At 30.0% G+C, this 22,049-nt stretch overlaps 1 protein-coding gene across 1 annotated transcript in view; it reads left to right on the forward strand.

Moving 5' to 3' along the window:
* The window catches only part of LOC132924046 (neural-cadherin-like), a 130,886-nt gene that overhangs the window by 15,339 nt on the left and 93,498 nt on the right, over positions 1-22,049 (forward strand). The window contains 1 exon segment of the mRNA XM_060988114.1: positions 2,741-4,316. Coding sequence (XP_060844097.1) covers positions 2,897-4,316 — 1,420 coding nt within the window. The 5' untranslated portion in view covers positions 2,741-2,896.

Genomic DNA, 22,049 nt, shown 5'->3' on the forward strand with positions numbered 1-22,049 from the left:
ATTATCATTTATTCTTTCAGGTTAATGTCACGAAACAAGATGCACGCCGACATCTCTATTCGGTACCCACTATCTTTATTATTAGCTGCATTCGGTGTCCACAAACAAGAAATATATTATTATAACATACAAACGACAAAATTTTAAACGTTGAGTTTCGATTTTTCGAGTACCTTCATATGGCTTCATAAAGGACGCTTATTGAATGAATATATTATTTTATCCAAATCCGTTCCGTCGTTTTGTGTATAGTATTATAATATATATATTTAGGTATACGGTTATTTGTTTAAAATTTTACGAGCATTTATCGTATTATATTATTGTATAGATATATATACTTCAGACGTAAAACGTAATGTATATGCGCGCGGGGAAAGACGAGGCACAATTGTAACTATTTTTGAATGTTTATAATAAAAAAAATGATGATATAATCATACGGGGCAATATAAATCTTATAACATGATGTTATGTATAATTTATAATGCGCGTTACAATTTTTGTAAAAACGTTCCGTACTTCCGAACTGTTCGATTCGCGTTTCAAAACTGAATGTTTTAAAGAACGAAAAAAAATGCCTTCACTCATAATTAGTGGCGTGAACTAAAAACCTCGTACACTCAAAGCTATAATGACTATATTTTAAGGTAAGATACGATAATATACGTTTATCGTTTTATGTCCGACATTCTTTTTAAATTTGATGACCATCATACATGATATTAATACCTTGGTGTTGTTTGGATATAATATACAATGGATGTAGAATGTCAAAATATTGAAAGAAAGTTTAACACAATTTACGCCATTTACGGTTGGAAATAATTTTATATTACATTTAAACAAACATAAAATATTTCACTAAGGTCTGTGCGATAGTCGTTCGCAACTCTGTGGACGATAGTCACACATATACACACATACACACATACACACATTCCTGCTGAACTCCATGACAGCAGCTGGAGTTTATTCCCACACACTGCGGTGGTGCCATTAAAAAAAAACAAAGTATTATTTCACTTCAGCACGACTTTCTTCTTGGGACCCTCCTGACTTGTTAAAATATATATTATATGTCTGTATAAATGTTTCTATGTTTGTCCACTATTGACTCAAGAACTATACTCAACCGTTTTAAATAAAAGTTATATCAATAGATTCCTCGAGACTTGGAAAGTGTTTACTGCTTATTTTTTCAACCTCTATAAATTGCAATATAAGGTGGTTCACATTACGCGAATTTAGTTTTGGCTTCCAAAAACCAAATATTTTTCTGTTTATTTAAATTTTTATGACAGATTAGGTTGCAATTATAATAAGTATATAATAGCATAAACCTTTTTTTGCAAATATATTAAATAATAAAAAAAATTAATTTTAAAATCAAATAACCATGAACACAATTGTTAAAATGATTACTTTTATGATTTGCTTTTTTAATATACTGGAGATATTCTTGATGTATCTAAACACATATAGATGAATATGAATCTTAACTATATTGGACTTTCGTTAAATTTTAAGCATTTGTTGAATCTATCTCCGATTGTTTTGTTTTTTCAGAAATAGAAAAATCATAAAATTAATTCATTGCATAATTGTGTTTTAATTATTTATGTACTTAATTAAATCAAAACAGAAAATGACAAAAATATAGATTAATTTTACCCGAGCGAAGTTGCTTAATACAGATTGTATATTATAAAGTATTTTATGTGTCCTAATGGTACATATTTATTTTTTATTTAATATTATTTATTATAATGGTAATGACCATTTATATAGTATATACAACAATATATATTAAACAAAATACATAAAAACGTGTTTAAATCATAGACCTGATACTTATAAACAGAACATCTATATCCTTCATTGTATGAGATAGTAGAGTCAAGACGAGTCAAGTTACAGTGATATTCATTCTTTGGAACGATATTATTATTATTTTTATATAATAATTATTTTAATGTTATTGGTGCACGGAGAACAGCTAGCTGAATACTGTTTTATTATACTTTCCGCTTATGGCTTTATAATATAAGATTATTGTACTTATTATTGATAAATGATTACTAAATAGTAATTACTAATTATTTCTTTGTGTAACACACTAACGAATAGTTGGGTTTTTGTTTCCTAAAATCTGTTGTAAAAAATAAAATATTATACCTGATTTAAGGATTTACTCAAGTAGTAAAGTCTCAAACAGTATAAGGAAATAATAAATACCAACATGAGCATAGGATATAATAGGTTATATAGTAAAAAGTTAATTTGTATAAATTAAAACCTAGATTTAATTTTGTCACGTATTTATTACTAAAACCTATTGGTATATAATTGTCACTAATACCTTACTTTCCACCGGTTCATCATCGCTGATTCTACACAAAAAATTAATAAATATTTTTACAGTGTTATGGACATCGTGTGTATGAATAGTTGTAAATTAAACGAAACACTATAATATACTCTAAACTCGAAATGTGTAATAACAATAATGGGCATACATCATTATTACTGTATCACGTAAATAATACACAAATCCCCGACTCTTGCGATGGACTTAGTGGAGAGCACATGGGCGTAGTGCTTAGGCGATTTGTGAAACGCTACTGTCTATTATAATAGTAACCGGTGCGAACTATACACAATGTTCCGTCTATATGGTTTAAATTCGTACAAAACTGTAAAATATAACGATTTAATGTATTGATTTGTTGTTTTTCAGAGTAGACGTGTCTACACTAAGGGTTGCCGATTGACGAGTTACACATTATAGAAGCTGAAATACTGTTCATATAACCGGAAAACAGAGAAGGAAAGCGAGACGTTCAGATAGACGGACGAACCGACAGAAACGCGAGGGTCGGAGAGCGGACCCGCGATGAAGTCGTCGTCATCGAGGTCGTCGGCCCTGCTGACGGCCGTGGTGGCCGCCGTGGCCCTGGTCGCCATGTGTCGGGCACCGGGCGCCGGTTGTAGCGACGGCAGTGCACCGCTGTCGCCCCACATGCACCACAACATAGCGATATTGCCTAGCGACGTGTACCCGGGGTACGGCATCAAGCAGTTCGCGAGTGATAATAAGTATGCGTACTTCCGGTTGCTGGAGACTGGGTTCTCGCAGTTCTTCGCCGTGCTCAAGGACGGGCTGCTGATGACTACCACCGACCTGGGGCTGCTGGTCAAGCGGCCCGTCAACTTGGTGGTACTGGAAGAGTCGCCAAACGCCACGTTCACGCACAACATGCAGCTGTTCGTGTTGGAGAAGCGCGAGATGCTGCGGTTCGCCGGCGACGCAGCCTACCCGGATGGGAAGGTGTCGGAGAACAAGCCGCCAGGGACGAGGGTTCGAGGCGTGCCGGTGCTGCACGCGTTCGGCGAAGGCGTGGCCGGACTTCCCATACGGTACGCGATCGTAGACGGCAACGACGACGGAGCGTTCGCGCTCAAGACGGCCGAGAACATCATTGCGGGAAACATCACCAACAAGTCGTACTACCGAGGCGTGCACCTGGTCACTAAGCGGCCGCTGGACAGGGAACAGCGCCCTTCGTACGACCTGATCGTGCAGGCGGCTGACGGCAGCGGCATCGACAAAGCGTACGCCACTGTGCATGTGGACGTGTTGGACGAAAACGACAACAGCCCCGTGTTCGAACAGGCCCTGTACAAGATCAACGTGGACGGATTCGCGCTGGGCATAGACAACGGGACGGCGGGCCCAGGCCGGTACTCTGCCGTGGGCCGCGTGTCTGCGTCGGACGCGGACGGTGACCGGGTCGCTTACAGATTGTCTGCGCCCAGTGCCGCCGTCGTTGTTGTCCCGCAAACGGGTGAACTGCTCGTGTCCGACGACGTTCTCCGGTCCCGCGAATACTTCGAGTGCCAGTTGACCGTGGACGCGCACGACCTGCGCGAGCCGTCCCGCGTTGCCGAACGACCGGCCACCGTCTGGATCCAGTACAACTTCGTCGTGCTTGACGACGACGTGCTCATGCAAGACTTTGGCGCGTACGACGACTCGGCCGATCATCGGGTGTACAAACGCCGCGTGACGCGGGCCGTGCGACCGACTAAACGGATAGAGTTCACTGAGACCGATGGCGAACAAGAGGGCCGGAGCGTGTTTCCGCTGGAGAAGGAGACTGAGAAGGAAACGTTCAAGATCCGAGACGAGAATCCGTGGGTAACGGTTGAGCCGAACGGCGCCGTCCGAGTCAAAAAGAAGTGGGACTACGAGGAGCTGGGTCCCGAGAAGACTATCGACTTTTGGGTGACCATCACAAACGCAGGCGTAGGAGGTAAGTGTCTTCTTTCATTTCGCCGTTTTGTTATTTTCAATACGAGATCGACATTTTTCTTTTGAAAAATAAATTAAATTTTACTAATTATATGGGTAGCCAAAGATAAATGAAAATATGCGTATATGTTGGGTTAGCAGTATTAGCACTTATTAGTCTCTCTACAATTCAACCTATCGTTGAACTATGAACGATATTTAAAACTTATAACATAATTTCAAGTTATTCAAGTTGATTTCAAAGAACTAATAATCATACATAATCATGGTGTATAAAAATGAGCGTTGTTGATTGACATTTTGTTAATAACAATTTATTATATAATTGTACTATAATTGTATGTAATATTCATACTCGGCTACATACAAATTTTTTCCCATACATAAAAATTGACATCCAAATTAGTTCCCACCAGAGACATATGTGGAGGTCGAATCCATCAATGGTCTTTTATTTTTTAAATAATTTTTTTTATAAATGAATGATTTTTATAAAAAACTGAAAATTATTATAATATCTATTATTCATACGCATACACAAATACGGATATCTACAGTATACGCATAATACATTTATGTGCATTCATATTATACATGATTTTATTAACCAATTGTTACGTAAAGTTGTTACTTTTTGTAACAACATATTATTCGGATATATTTACCTTCCATAGTAAGTCGAGAATTAACTTAGACGTCTTGGAAGCAACTAAGATATTTCAGTATATCTCTATTTAAAGATATATGAGTATACTTAATACAACTTATTTAATATTTACTTATTTATTTACTACTATATTAATTATTACACAAACAATAAACATTAAACAAATATTTACTGTCTAATATGTTTAATACTTACTTGGATTTTAGTTATGTTCAAGATAAATTTGATATTGAATAATAACACAGAATTATTAGATTTTGATTTCAAAATAACTACATTTAAAATTATTGAATAATATTTTAATAATTTTTAATTGAAAATCTATGCTCGTCATATAGCTTAAATAGTTAATAATAATAGCAAATTAATATTTTTATAGTATTTAAAAATAGTATTAATAAATATGTGTGACTTGAGAAATGATGAGTTTGCATTATATGTTATTATGATGATAAGGTTGATTTTAAAAAAGTTTTTAGCGGTGCATCTTAAAATAAAATTGAAACATTATAATTAGTAATGTTTACGAATTTATTTAAAATATATAGTAATACATCAGGGTAGAAACTTAATGAAATTACAATATTTAAAGTTAGAAACAAAATTCTTTAAATTAAAATAATTCACTGGAAATATTAAAAGGTATACAAAAGTAAACACGCACTTAATAATAATATTTGTTATGGGTGTAGTTTATTTTGTAGATTAGGATGTAGTATTTTCAATAAATTCTAGTTAATTAAAATACTTTAATAAAACTGTATGTGAGCAAAAATGTAAATTTGTAGATGGAAAATATTTGGGATTATATTCGTTGTTGAGTAAAGTTAAATTAAATTTATAATCAATTAATATTGTTATACAAAGTTGTAATATGATAGGGGTATTAACACGTCATCTATGTTTGTTATCTTATATAATAAACTATGATTACATAATAATTGTAAAATTGATTGGAAATGTTATTAATTTTCGTAAACAATTAATACTATTGATTTAATCAATAAAGATTTAGATATGTTAAAATAAAATGTTATAAGGTTTATACAGATTTAAATTAGTTTTACAATTTAACTGATAATCGAGAATCCTATTTTAAGATAACAACTATTTGTAACACTCAAACAAACACTGGAAAATAATTAAATAAAGTATCAAAATGTTTAAAATTAGAATATGTATTATTTCATTTAGATGACTATTATATTAGAGTGTAGTGTAAATGAAAACAAGTCCATTTTCATTCACCATTGATCGTTTTTTTCACTTAAAAGTATTTGAACCTAATCCTAGTTATAATATCGCATATCATATAGGTAATCATCATTCATCATTAATCAGTCATGATACAACATAATATTACATAAAGCGATTAGGTGATAAAATTAAAAAAAATCACAGTTTAACCAAAAAAAAAAAAAAATTGTTTGTAAACATAATTATATCATATCTAATACTTAAATAAATAGTTGATAAATATTATAAATCTTTTGGAATTTTATTATTTTAGACTCTGATGAATTCATTGATTTTATAATGAAATGTGTTTTTTTCGTACGAGTACACGATAAGTTGTGTTGATAAAATAATTCGATTTTCAACTTTGAGGGTAGTTTTTGATTGTAAATTGGATCTATAGTTTGTACTTTAGAGAGGAACTTTTTACACTAAACAAGATTTTGACTACCTAAATTGATTTTTTTATTTTGTTATAATTTAAAAACAAATAACCAGAAACTTGAAAATTTCACCAAGTATTTATATTATCATTTTCTATATAAAGTATACAAAATAATTTGAATTTTATTGAGCTATTTATTAACAAATTACATTTTCATCAATTTTTTTTTTAAATTGTCAATTATAAATTTATGAATGGGTAATAATACTTAAAAATTTGATAAAACATTTTTAACAAGTGATTCATTTTGCAATTAAAAAAAATTGAGAATTCATAAAAACAAATTGAAATTCTTACATAATGCTTATATTATCATTTGTCATTCATATACTAAAATTTTTTTTTGCAAATATCGAAAAAAAATATTCATTGGGTCAAAATTCTTGAAAATTTAATGAAAGATTATACATAAGTTGTTCTTGTATCCATATAAAAATATTAAAAATGTATAGGCACAATTTTTTTATGTGTAGGTATTTGAAATTAGAATTGTGACGAAAGTTGTCAAAATCACAGAAAATTATAAACTATTTTGTAGTTAGAAATAATTCATAAATCCTTTTTTTTATTCAGAATTGTTTTTCGTATACAATGATATATTATTGAATTATAATTTAACATGCCCATAATAGTGGCCCGTTTGATACTTAATGTACAGCAGAGTGGTTCCCACTTGTCTACCTTTTTTTTATAATTAGGTACACAATAAATAGCGGAAATAAATTTCGTAAAAAACCACAAATTCCATACCATGTTACCATAATTATTTTTCATTTTATATTTTTACTTAAGGAAACTATTCAACGAATCAAAAACTATTCAGTTTTAAGTACTTACATGGTATATTTTCAAATAATTTGTGCTTAAAACTTTTAAAGCACCACTTCAGCTAGAAAAAAATGATAATAGACAAAATTGTAAAACCCTAATCATTGTATATCTTAAGTGCAAATTCGATATTTTTTATATGTCTATCTACTGTTTTGTACAAACAAGCTATTGACTTTTGTAAGCTTCTTCCTTAGGAAAAAATTCTGTGAATATCACTGCTAAAGTACCTACGGGTTGGTTAATTATTTCTAAAATAAAAAAATGCTTGAAATGATACTGCTAGAGATAGGCTTTAATGGTTCTTTTATTTAAAATTGATATATCATTCAGAGCTCATATAAGTATAATATGGAATTATTTAGGATTAAAACAAAACCATATTCATTTAATTATTTAATTGCCATTTGCCAATACCTAACTGTTTATATCCATTCACAGAGAAAAGATTTCGTTTTTTTATTTTGCAAGTTAAAACAAAAACAAGAGTGTTATACAATTAAATAGCATAACCTATTATTATTTACAGTTTATTTTCTGTCATATAAAATACGACTTGTATTACTCTTCAGTAGAAGTATGACTGTGTGTGCGAGTAAAGCAATATAGTATCTATATATTATCCATGTGACATACAAAATGCTGTCATCTAAGCGTCTGTCAAGCGTATACGAACGAATGGTACGGCAACGTTGCATTTAAAACCACATGGAATCGCGCATAATATACAATAATAATATGAAATTTTCAAAATCATGTGTGTGTAGATTGTTATTAAAATTTACATCATTCAAAAGAAATTGTGGGATAGTTTGAGTCAAATTTATTGCACTATTATATTATAATTTGTCAACGTATACTAGTGGATCATGTATGCACCTAATATTATTACGTGAAACTTGCCACACGTTTTACGGTTTATTTACAATAACTAATATCACCGAAGAGCTTGTGTACGACTGTTAGGTAATTAATAATTATATTATACCTTGTTTATTTAATAACAAATATTACAAGTACATAATATATTATTTAATTAATAGCTGACCTTTTTGGTACACAAGCCCTTAAGTCTTATTCCAGAAGTTAGTAGTATCGACCGCCAACTCCTTTAACCACGTCAAGTGGAGCAAAGTTCTTCTCTCGAGTTCTCATAGTCAATATAAATGTATAAAGTATAAAACTATTATTCAATCGAGAGCAATAATACAGGAAAACGGGAAATATAGTAAACCGCTGGATAACACTTAAAAATCTACTACATATACTGCTGAGTATACAGACATAGGTACTCACTAAAGCAGCACAAATTTATAAGATTATCTGATTATGCGTATATACATTATACACTACAGACAATATGTAAATACCTATACAAAGATATCATATAATCTGCCATCACGCGCTTTTTAAAAAATTACTGTTTTAGATTCGCATAATGTTCATATAGTTACTACATAGACACATAGTATAAATATATCACTACGTCTATTAGACCATTTGATCTAGGACAAATGGACGTAGTTGTTTAGACGTGGACAATTGGACGTAAAAAAATATATATACATAAATTAATATTAAATATTTAAATATTCGAATTATTCATTACATAAAATATAAAAATTAAAAATATATCTAAAACAAATGTTTTATTATAATAGGTATGCCAACAATTATAATACAATATAAAAAAAGTTATTTATACTAATTATATTTATTGTAGTACGTAAAAATGAATATAAAATATATAAAAATTATTTATTGTTTAAAATATCTAAAAAGTTTTTGAATGTCAAACATAGTTATTTATATTAATTAGATATTACCTATTTGTTATAGTACTAAAAAATGATCAACATTTTATTTTAATACAGAGAAATATTTTCAGCGATTCCGCGTAAAAATGATATTTTAGTTCTAGTGTCAAAACTTTGAACAATTTTTAGGCTAGGTTAATATATTTTGATAATATAATTTATTATAAAATTATTTATTTTCTTTATATTTTTTTTTACGTCCAAACGGCTACGTATATTTGTCCTTATTCGTAGACCATTATGTTGTAATTGACAACGGTGTAATTGACATGCCCGGATTAAGTTTAGTCAGGTCCAGGGGCCGATACTTGGCTGTGGACGGGCCCTAGTAGAGGAAAAAAAATATACAATCCTGTTCTTATCAGAGGTTGAATAACATTGTGGGAATATACCTACATATAACTATTATAACTCTCTAATTATATATCATAACGGGCATTACGATAATTTAATTCAAATGAAAATACTATAAAATCAAAATTATATTAGTAGTTATAAACTATAGAAACAGTTTAGAAGTAATAATACATACAATAGGCATTAGACACCACAAATATGAAAAAATTATAATTTAAATTAAAAATAATAACCAAATGTATTAAATTTATACGGCTAAGTTATAATATGCATTTGTATTATACATTGTAGTTGATGCGATACTTTGGTCTTGGCATTAAAATAGTTTGTGAGATCAATAAAAATAAAATTATGAATGATATTTTTAGTAAAAAATAAGTATAAATGGAAATTGATGTAAGTTTAGGATGGTTTTAAACAGCCTTATATCTGCTAGACTCTTTGGCGTAATGACGTAGACTTCTTCTATAGCTTATTATTATTAACTTGGCAATTACGGAGTCAGATGACCATTTGTATTAATTTTGGTGTTGGATCAACGATATTATAATCTGTACATTAAAGGTTTATAGAAACGGGTTTATAATGGTCTAGAAGTGATTTATTAAATAATACAAAATCAAAATATATAATAATATATTAAGTTAAATTTTTCATACTACTTTAAATATTGGTTGTAAAAGGAGACAACCATATTTAGTTATAATAATACTTGAAGTTCTGTCTTCTGACGGTGAATTAGATGAATAGTTAATAATGTTTATTAAATTTAATGAAATGAAAATGCATATAATAAACTGTTTACATAAAACAAATTTTTTCCTTTTTTTGTATCTATTTGTTTACTTGTACATACAGAACAGTTAGCAAACTCAAATTTTATATTAATAAAATAAAATAATATATGTAAAAATTACTTTGATATTTATTAAAAAATTCCAAAATAGTTGACTAAAAACAAAAACAAATAACCTTTATTCATTTTGTTCATGCGTAAAATCTAAAATTAAATGTAACTTTTATACTTAGAGCTTTATAAAAACCCAAAAATATTTTTATAGGACTAAATAACTCGTAATCTCGTAATCTCAATTCTAGTGTTAAATATTCTAAAAAATGGAATTAAAATCGAAAATAATTAAAATTAAAATACAAAATAAAAATTACTTCCCTTTAAACATGAAACTTACAATATAATATTATAAAACGAATATCACGTAACCGCAGCCTGGGAATACAATCCTAATTGCATCAAAATCCTAACCTTATACTTAAAATATCACTATTCGTTAATATGCAATTTATTTAGAATTAAATTAATTAAAAATATAAATACATCGAATCATAAGTTAAAACACTGCTTACAACTGGCTACTAAAATATGTATAAGAAATATATACATAAACATAAGATTTAAAAAAATCATCTTAATAAAAGAATATAATAGAAAAGAATATTATTCGTACGGTTCGTAAGTACAAGTTGTATAAATGTTATTAAATTTGATATATATTATATTATATTATCATTGCCATCGAATAATAGTAACGATATGAGCGGCCCCAAACGGTGTGTATGTTTATGAAGATGTTTTTTAGATTTTAGATATTATTATCTATTAGAAGATATAAAATACAATAACACGCAACCATATTTTTCTAAATTATTAAGTACAGCTAGATTATAATACACAGTAAAAGTACATAGTTAACATTGTAGTACCTACTTAATAAAATTGCAATAATTCAATAAACTATAGAGAATAAAAAACTCGTGTACAGGAAAATCACCACTGTGAAACGTCTACAACTTGTGTTAACACGAAAAACTATCGATTGAACTTTACGGTGCCTGTATGGCGTATTATAGGTATATTCTATTACGATAAAACACGAATAAAAACGGAATAAACCATACATATAGCTTAGGTATAATATATAGAGACACTTCGAGGAAAAATTTAGGGTGACAACCATTCACGCACATTTTTGAAATTATACTAAATTTAATAAACCACGCGTTAGTGTATACATTTTTAAAAAGTCATTGCAAGTTTGCGTCGCCTGTGGGCATTTTAGAATGTAAACTCGAACATTTCAATAGACTCAGTCAGTACAGATATCGCGTAACACGTATAACAATTTTAGTACGTAAAAATAGTATTTGGAATTATCTATCAGTAGATACCATGGAGTTATTTCTTGGATAAAATGTATATTGTTTTAAAATGTTTATTTTAAGAACATCGGATCCGTCGCACTATGAATTCCATGATTGGCTTTTAGTCGTGGGCTTATAAATGATACACGTTTACCATAATTAACACATAATAAGACTTGATATTTAAAATTAAAGTATTGTTGTAATCATCGTAAGCTTGGTTATTTAGTCAAGGTTTAACTTGGATTTCCTAAACCTATCCACTAGTATATCACAATAGTTTGTAAAACAATATTGTTACGTGAAAAGGGTTGTTGTCGTCCATTTTCCCAATAGAATTTGTGTAGTGTAACGAAATTCCGGTGAAACCAGTCTTAAACGAACAACCTCTTTAACATACTTCAAACTTGATGAAAATCGCCGTCTGTTTCTCGATGATTATGATAGTGAGTCGCCCGTAAAGGTACATCACAACACCAGCCACCTGTATTATTATTCGCAGGTTCTTTGTAGAGGAATAACGATCATTTCAAAAGCCTCTACGACACTTCCTTAGAATTTATTGTGTATAATGTGCATTATACGTACAATATTATTGTACCTATTGCATTCAGCATTGGTTTGAAAATTTAAAACAGGTAAAGTCTTTGTAAGACAGTCGTGCAAATATTAAGTACCTATTATTGTAACGTAACAATCGTACATTATCGTCGCTTCACATCATTCTTATGTGTATAAATAAGGCATATTATGTACAGACTGCCATCGGTGTGATTTGGTATAGTACGCGAATTCAGCGGGTCGAACAAAATAAACGCCATAAATTATGCAACTATATTATATCATGCGCTTTGCTTGCTCTTTGTATGCGCGAATACATAAAAAAATATAACGCGACACATCCATACGATTCCAAGTACAATATCCAAAATGCATGAGCATGAGGTGGTTGACAGTCAACTGCATTTTTTGTCGAGAATCGGACCCCGTACCCATTGTGTGATATACGTAATACCATTCACGCAATTCGTTGTGACGATTATTATTATTATTTTTCTTTTGACGCAACGGTCGTAAAAAAGGGAATAAAAATATGTTACAAAAAAAAAAAATTAGTTTCGATGGAAGCGCGGGTGGCCGTAAAGTCGCGAGGTGCGACGGATCGGGACGAGTCTCGACATGTTCGCCCGCTGCACCGGGAAAATTCGGACGAACAAGAATAAATAATAATATAATAAATAATATATCATATTATTATTATTATTACTGTCATCGTTTTGTATCCGTATAGCGTGTAATAGCATGTATAATATATATATAATACCTCGTTTGCCGTGCCGATCGTCGTTCGTTGACGATTATTGTTTGTGGTCCGTCTAGCTGCGGTGGTGTGCCGGCTGTGCAGTAATATTATATTTCATCCGCGCCGGGCAATAGCTGTCGACCGTAGTCGTCGTCGAGGAGGATTTTTTTCCACTCTTTCTTCCTTCCTTTCTTTCTGCCGACTAGATCGCCACTATATATATATATATTATATACACCATGTATATATCAACACTGCAGCGAGGACGATGACTGTGAAAAACTCGCGAGCGCACACACAAACAAACGCGGATATTTCTCTCCGTTCTTATCCCATCACACCGTACATATTATACAGAATGGTCTACCAAGTATGCTCATCCCCAAGTTTTCCTTCAATAATGCACTTATTTAATTTTTGATTTTTAATATTCCAATAGTATACTTAATGGCCCTATTTAAAAAAAAAATAATAATAATAATTTACAAAAATATTAAACAGCTGATATAATATTTAATTTAGTTATTAATTTGATACCTACAAAATCCGTTTATTTTATATTCAAACAATTTTAACAAATTTTACAATATTAATAAATTTATTTTTATTAATTACTATAATTTCATATTATCAAAATCCCCATATCTGTAAGTCCACCATCAAGGACTATACTATTCTTCATATCTATTTAATATTTATATATAATGTTTTATACGTAACTAAAATTACTCGTTTTAATTTCAAATTAGATAGATATTTACATACAAATTAAAAAAAAAATTCCATTAAATAATTTACAGTAAAATATGGTGATTTTTATTTAAAAAACAAAAGTTTGTACCGCCACAACTAGACATTCCAAATAGTATAAAAAATAAAATTAACTGAAAATATAATAATTATTAATAATCATACTTAAAAATTACAAAAATTAGAATTTAAATTAATGCATTATTACAGTAAAACATAGGAAGAGAGCATGCTCGGTGAATCACTCTGTATGTAATGTAATTATAGGTACGCGCGTTATATACCTACATTTTTTCGTCTGTACACAATTTAAACACTATAACTAATTGTAATTGGTCAAGCGGATCCTGGACAGAACGCGTACAACAGCGACACGACACATTACCGCTTCTGGCGGCGGCGATAATTATTATTGCCGTACATATATGTATATATATATATAACATAATATAATAATAAAATGGTGGCTAAGGAATATATTGAGGACGTGCGAGTTGTACGTGCGGTCGTGCAGCACCCATAATTCTATAGATACATTTGTCTGAATCTCATTCTGCGTCGGTAGCACCCGTGTACCAATAACATAATAAATAATAATATTACGACCGAAACAATATTATATTGACATTAAACGATCCGTTAAAATATATATAACCATGACTTAATTATATAGGTTATTGCACTTTGATGAAATCCTTATCTATAATATCGATATTGTATACATAGTGTTTGGGGATTTCAGTTTGGTCTTTATATGCTATCACATCGTTTAAATTGTATAATCGATGGAATATTAATATTACAGTTTAAACCACGACTGTTTATAGATTAATAATGGTCTCGGAGATTTGAAATTTACATTGATAATATAAATATTTGTAATTTATTATTGCATTACAACTATACATTCTATCACTGAACCACTGAAACCACTATTGAAACTTTTTATAATTTGTAGATTAAATCACCAGAAATAATAACATATATTTTTATTATATTTTGAATCATTTTTGATAATCTTAACTTCCACTTAATTCTTTTGACTTTTTAGGATGCATTATTTCCATAAAATATGTAATGACATATTTAATTTCATTGTATAATACCAAATATTTTAATTTTAAAATCGCTACCAATAATAATGGTACAATATTGACATTTTAAAACCCATATATCAAGAACGTAAGAATATGATATACAATAATACCTTATAATATTAATTCATGCATAAAACCTAATCGTTTCGGGCAGTTTAAAACGTTTTTATAATATTTGCACAATGAGCATCTAGTGATAACCGGGAAAATTTTTCGTTGGTCGGAATGACGGGTAGGACGGACGTCCGTGAGAAACTGGTAATGCTTCAACGTTTCCGAACGTTGTTATAATATTTGTGATCCGTCTGCTTTCGAAAAATAATATCGTCGCAGCTAGTACACGGTGTAGACTTTTCTACCAGACGTTTCTCAAACGCGGAGTAGGTACCGTTATATTTCGCATACAGCGACCGCCGCTCCACCCCAATCTATTCGGCAAACCGAGTGACGCCCGCGCAAAGGCCGATCGATTCTAAGACGCTCGCGCTTTCGAAAAATTTACGACGTCTCTGAAAAACGAGTGTTTCCTACGTTTCGTTTACTGTATGCCTATATTTAGACTTTGTAGGGGCAGAAGCCGGGCTCCACATAAAATAACTGTTCACATTTATAAGTGTATAGATTCTTCCGACTGACGAAATAAAAATGCAATTTAATTCTATCTTATTTTAATTATCAGGTCAGTTCAGATTTGCCACTTTATAAGTAAGTTTCGCCTTATAGCTCAAATTTGATTCTGATTTTCCGGACATTTTTTTTCAAAAATAATTACGACATAAAACCCACATGCCGCTTAAATACGTGTTTTAACCTTGTGGAAAAATTGACCGCGGATATTACTGCAGACGATTTTCGCACGAATTTTTCTGGCTATTCGTTCGGCTAGGCGTCGATAATAATTCGGCTGATTTGATAATCTGAAAATGTCCACGGGGGTTCTATACATAGGAGGTCGTCCATATTACACGGACACGTAGTATATGTACCACCCATTACTCTCCCGTCGCGACGTCGTCTGTCCGGTCATAACCGACACACGAACGTACATTTATAATAATACACATATGACTATAAAAGCGAGTGTGCGTGCGTGAGCGCGTAATACGAGTTGAACGTTTTTAATGCGATTGTAATAATAATTACGGCCGCGTCGGGCTTCCGGTGATATGCGTGTGTATACCGTGTGTGGTGCACGATGACGATGATGAAAGATGATCGGACCCGACCGGTGCGCGGTGGTGGGCTGACCATCCAACGCTTGTCATGTTATACCATAGGATGCCGAGTGTGTACGTTTAAATAATATTTAATATATATAAATAGTAATCGTACGGGGACCGTTGTCATTGTAGGCAATATAATATATATATATATAACTAATACATATTATATATTATGCGTATCTGAGTATATGCATATTACGTATCCGTTTCGTCGCGCGTGAAGGGATCGTGGACATGAGCGAATACGCGTGCATCATGTTTTAATAGTAAAATAAAGGACAAAATAATATTATGATTATTAAAACCATACTGACTCGATTATGATGATAATAATAATACGATCTATCCTTCATATTATTTGTAATATATGAAATGAAATGGCGAATAATCCATATTCCGCGTTTACAATATGCACTGCTGCAGTGTGATGTATTATATTATATACGAGTGTACTAGACGTTTATAAATTATAATATTACCTTTACCTATAATAATATGACGTATACAATGTGTGTGTATGGTTAATTATTATTACGTTATTATAAAGGCACTGCAGTATAAGGCTCGTGCGGTCGTAATAATATTATTTTAATTACAATTTTACGCGAAGGACTTGATAACCTGATAATACGAGTACGTAATTACTATACTGAAGTGTATATTTCTCTACACGTTCTCTACACGCTCTCTTATAATATTCAGTGTCCCTGTTATAAACAGTCTTGTCGTCGTTCAAATAATAATAATATATACATTGCGATTTGTGGCATTTGTAGTGAGTTATGTAGGTATATGCGCCACATCGTCTACCTATATACAGTAGCATCGCGGTTAACCGAACATAGGCTAATCCGAAAGATGCAGTAATCCGAACGGTTTCGAGTGTACGTGGCCACCGTTATATTATTGTATTTAATATGTACATAGACCAATAAAATAATAATCATAACGATTATTACGACTGAATATCATACGTGTATGTGCGTCGTTAAGATTCCATACGTCCAAAATGTAATCAATTATTATAATTATTGTATTTAAATAGGTTTATTATATACATAAAAATTATAAATAAAATAAAAAACTTAAATTTAAATTGCAAGACAATTTTGTAACAAAGTCATGGGTAATTCGAACGACCCCTTTCCCCAATTCCCTTCGGATTACCGCGACGCTACTGTATTACAATTTAATAAATATTTTAATTTTAGAACGAATCTATAAACAACAGAAAATAAATATATGTATTATTAGACATACATGCGTATCCGTCTACAAGTTTAATTCTGCTAAATTTGAGACTCTTAAGTTTATAGTGGTTAAAATAGCATTCCAATTTGTACACGCGTATAATATATTATAAATACCTATTTGGTGTTTTATCTTTTGTTTTACTAAGAACATATTAAATTTTATGAATTATTAGTCAAAATATACTTTTAATTAGCTTTATTTTGCAATGTCTAATAGTTAAAATAAACAATAATTAATCTTATTTATTCGGATGGTTTTTTGGATGCGGCTCACAAATAAATTATTATTATTAAAATAAGACGTTTATATAATATTATTTGCACATTTAAAATGAATACTTGCGTTTATTTGTATGTCTTTTAAAGCGTGAATACACCTAACAAACATAATAAATATGAAATAGTACGGTAGAATATAATATCATATATAATTATGTCTGGCCATGTGTTTTTAAGAAATTCATATGCCTAACATGAGTTGTACAGATTGAGTGTACATGTTGTTAAATATGATGTAATACGTGTGTTTGTCGATGAAAATGTTCCATTTTTCTGCGTTTGAAATTTTTCTCGTTTGGGATAAAAGTATAAGTATTAGGGAGAATGATTCAGAGTGGGAGGAGACTACAAAGAGAGCCACCCTAGATTTTGTGAGGACCGAATAGGGCGTAATAGCTAGGGTGGAAAGAAAAACAGAATGCGCTCTTTGCTCGTTTTGTTAGATGTGCTATTATTGATGACGAATAAATAAGCATTTTTCCTCCGTATTTTCTTTTAAAGTAAACTTCAACCGTCAACAAACACAAATTGTCTTCTCTGGGTTTATAAATTACATATAATAAGAAATGGACTATTTTATTCGATTTTAAATTATTATATTCCGTTTTTAAATATTATTATTATAATTTATAGTACAAAATATGTATGCTTTTTGATTTGCAAACATATAATATTATTACTAGGTATAGGCACTTCTAGATGGTTATTACAATTATATTTTTTTTATATAAATTCTACAATTACATAAGATAAAAATTAACTTTATATAGAATTTAAGTAGTAGAGTACTATTATTAAATAATCAACTATCAATTATTTGAACAGACAATTAAAATTGTATAGATATATATTACTAAACATTATGTTTCGTAAGAAGGTTGAACCTCAAATACATAATGTCATGTGGTGTAAACGATATATTTTTTGTTGTTGTTATTTCTGACTTGAAAAATAACTCTCTCACACTCACACACACACATATAAATATAATTGATAATTGTCTTACATTTCTTCCCTAAATAAATGGGTAATAGATGAGTTATACCGAAAAGATGCTCACTAAAAGTCAAAATTACGCAGTAATAATGTATATAATGCTATTTATTTATTATATTTTCTACTTATTCAGCTTTACTAGCGCATTTCCACTTAACCACTCTATATACTACTGCAGTTGTACCGCTGTCATTAATATAATAAAATACGAATGACTTTTAAACACTATAATTTGTTGAATTAAATGATACTGAGAGCCGAATCTCAAAGAAATTGTGATATATGAACTGTATGTATTGTATATTATACTATACAATATTATACACGCTCACATATAACATAGGCATGCGACCGTGTAGATGTTTGTATAATTTAATGATAACCATCATCAAGAAATAATTGACGTGGGAAAACAAAATGTACATGGCAGTTTCCGTGACCTATAGAGAAATTTCAATTCGATACCATAATAGTTATAAACAGAAAAATAGCGTTTAAAATAAAATTAACAATTACTTACTTTTTTCTGGTTGATATAATTAAAATTAATTTGTTTCCTCGTAGTACCTAATTGTGTGAAATATGTTTGGTATACAAAACGTACCTTACTATGTATGATTGGGAATCGTCTTTGTACAGGTGTTTATCAATATGTATAATTCGTTACGACACCACCGGTGAACAATATCAATAAATTCAAATCTTATAAACGTCGTCGCATTTATAGACCGTATTATTCGGTTTCAACCAACAGACCTTGTTCAAACCCTCTAGCTTAATGGTGTATAATAAATATAAGGACCCGTCCATGTATCTGGGTACATATATATATATACACACACACACACACCTCGACGAATGTTTTCTTTCAATTTAAAAATAGGTATATACTATAGCCTATGCAGTGCTATTGTGCAGTTAAATATTTGAAAACCATGAGGCCATAATGTATTGTGTACCGTATATTTACTTCCAAATATATGCTTGTACATAAATGCAGAATGTTTGTTAAACATTTCTTTTGAAATAAAAATAACCGGGGTCTTGTACGGCTATAATATATGTATACTTATATATACCTTAGAAGTTTAACACAATATCTTCTTTTTTTTTACCATATTCAAATATTTCTGACAGGATACATATAGAGTTTAATCCTGTGAAATATCTTTATTCGTTGCGTTAAAATCATTTGATCAAATAATAATAACCTCGCAGTTTTGTCCCCGCACTATAATATACGCAAAATCTTACTTGCAAATGTTTAAAACTGCCAGATGGTGTCGTATAGGATATACGCTCTTTACAGTAATAAAAAAAAACGTTCTAACCTTCACCGAATGTTTATAAATGAGGGTTGTTAGATATTTTTAGGGCATAGACGTGAAGAGAGGTTACGTATACGGTAGCTAAAATAGATACATGATATACATAGATACCTATTATAGAAATGGACAAAAATAAATGTTGTAAAGTATTAACAAGAATAAAATATTTAAAAAAAAAAAATGTGTCACATATTATAGTTAATTACTATTTAGTTTATCTTAACTCTAAAATAGAAAAATATTTGGGGTTCTAGTAATCAAATAATTATTATTTTATTTATTGTAGTAGGTATAATATGAGATTTTATTTTAACATTAAAATTATTAAACAAATACAATTATAGTCAGATTATTTGAAATATTTAAATTTTTATTAAACATAATAAAATATTTCATATTTTTACGGTACTCAGTAAAGTGCATATTTTTATATTTAAGACTCAATTATAAGACAGAAAATAATATTATGTCTTAAATATCTTAAAAATATGTACTTCACTGAATACCGTGAAAATATGAAACATTTTATTACATTCAATAAATATTATAATGAAAGTCGTGATACCTACTCTAATAAAAATAATTGTTTATTATAGTTTATTATAAATGGTATAGGTACTATTACTTAGTATATTTAATATTAAATAATATTATATTTTATACCCGTAAAGAGTATTATTGGTTACTGATTATTTTAATAATATGAAATGATTGCCTATACTCAATTACCACAGTTTTTTGTTATATGTATATTGTATATAACAACACAACATTTTTTTAAAAGAAAAAATACATGTTTATAATACTTTTAATTTAAAAAAAATAATGTCTGAATCGTAAATCAGTAGTCATCGTATAACATGAAATATTTCGATTTGTTCCTCACCGCAAAAACTACAACCGATATGAAAGCGCTAGGAATAATCAAATATTATATAAATTTTTAATATATTTAAGCTAACTCGTTCAATTATGGAACTCCCTGTAAAAGTAATCCAATTAATTTATAGTACGATTATAAAATATGATAATTATACTATAAAACAATTAGATCAAAATTAATAATAATTCACATGGCGCGTTGTATATTTTAAATCAACAGTGAACCATAAAAGTAATTTCATAGCAACACAAATACGAAAGCCAACGTTCTTTATAAATCTTAATTACATTCTTACTGCACTTATATCATCTATAATAAGAAATATTAAAAATAAAATCACTTTAAAGATTAGAATGAACTTTTATCAAGTATAAGTATATAATTTAATTTTGAACCATAGAAAACACAATTAATACTATCATCATAAAACGAACAAAAATATTTTTGTAATGAGGAAAAATGTTTGTAAATACATATATGTATATTATTTATGTGACAACGTATATACACATACGTTATATGCGTAGATATAGGACTAATCACACAATGATGATATGGCCATCGTGTATAATATATAGTAAATACATAACAGTGCAGTTTAGTCGACTATGCGTACGCATAGGATCAACTATATAATTTTACACACATATTATTATGTGTTTCAGTATTATACCAACAAACCAATTACGCCTTCATTCGCCACTCATTGTGCATATTTTATATAAACAATAATGTTATGTACATCTGCTAAACGAATGTTTAGTTCTGTTTAAATACGAATAACACAATACCGTATTGTTTGGTAGTGGTCCGTGCACGCGCCTACAAACGAGGGATTAAAATATTTAATCATTACTTATAGGTATTGCGGTCGTGTGTGTGTGTGTATACGATTTATTATCAAAAAAAATATATACAATACGAACAGCTATTGCAAAAACGGAAGTCGTCACTAATTTTAGTGTGTATACTGGTATATTCATAATAATTTATACCATACGTTATATATACGCACAAAATAAGTGTATAACACAACACTGCACGCGTATAATAAAATAATATTATCGTATTCGTTAATTTCGCCCCAACCTATTATAATGTAGTATAATACA

This window comes from Rhopalosiphum padi, chromosome 3 (genome assembly GCF_020882245.1).
Source record: "Rhopalosiphum padi isolate XX-2018 chromosome 3, ASM2088224v1, whole genome shotgun sequence".
NCBI classification, from domain to species: domain Eukaryota; kingdom Metazoa; phylum Arthropoda; class Insecta; order Hemiptera; family Aphididae; genus Rhopalosiphum; species Rhopalosiphum padi.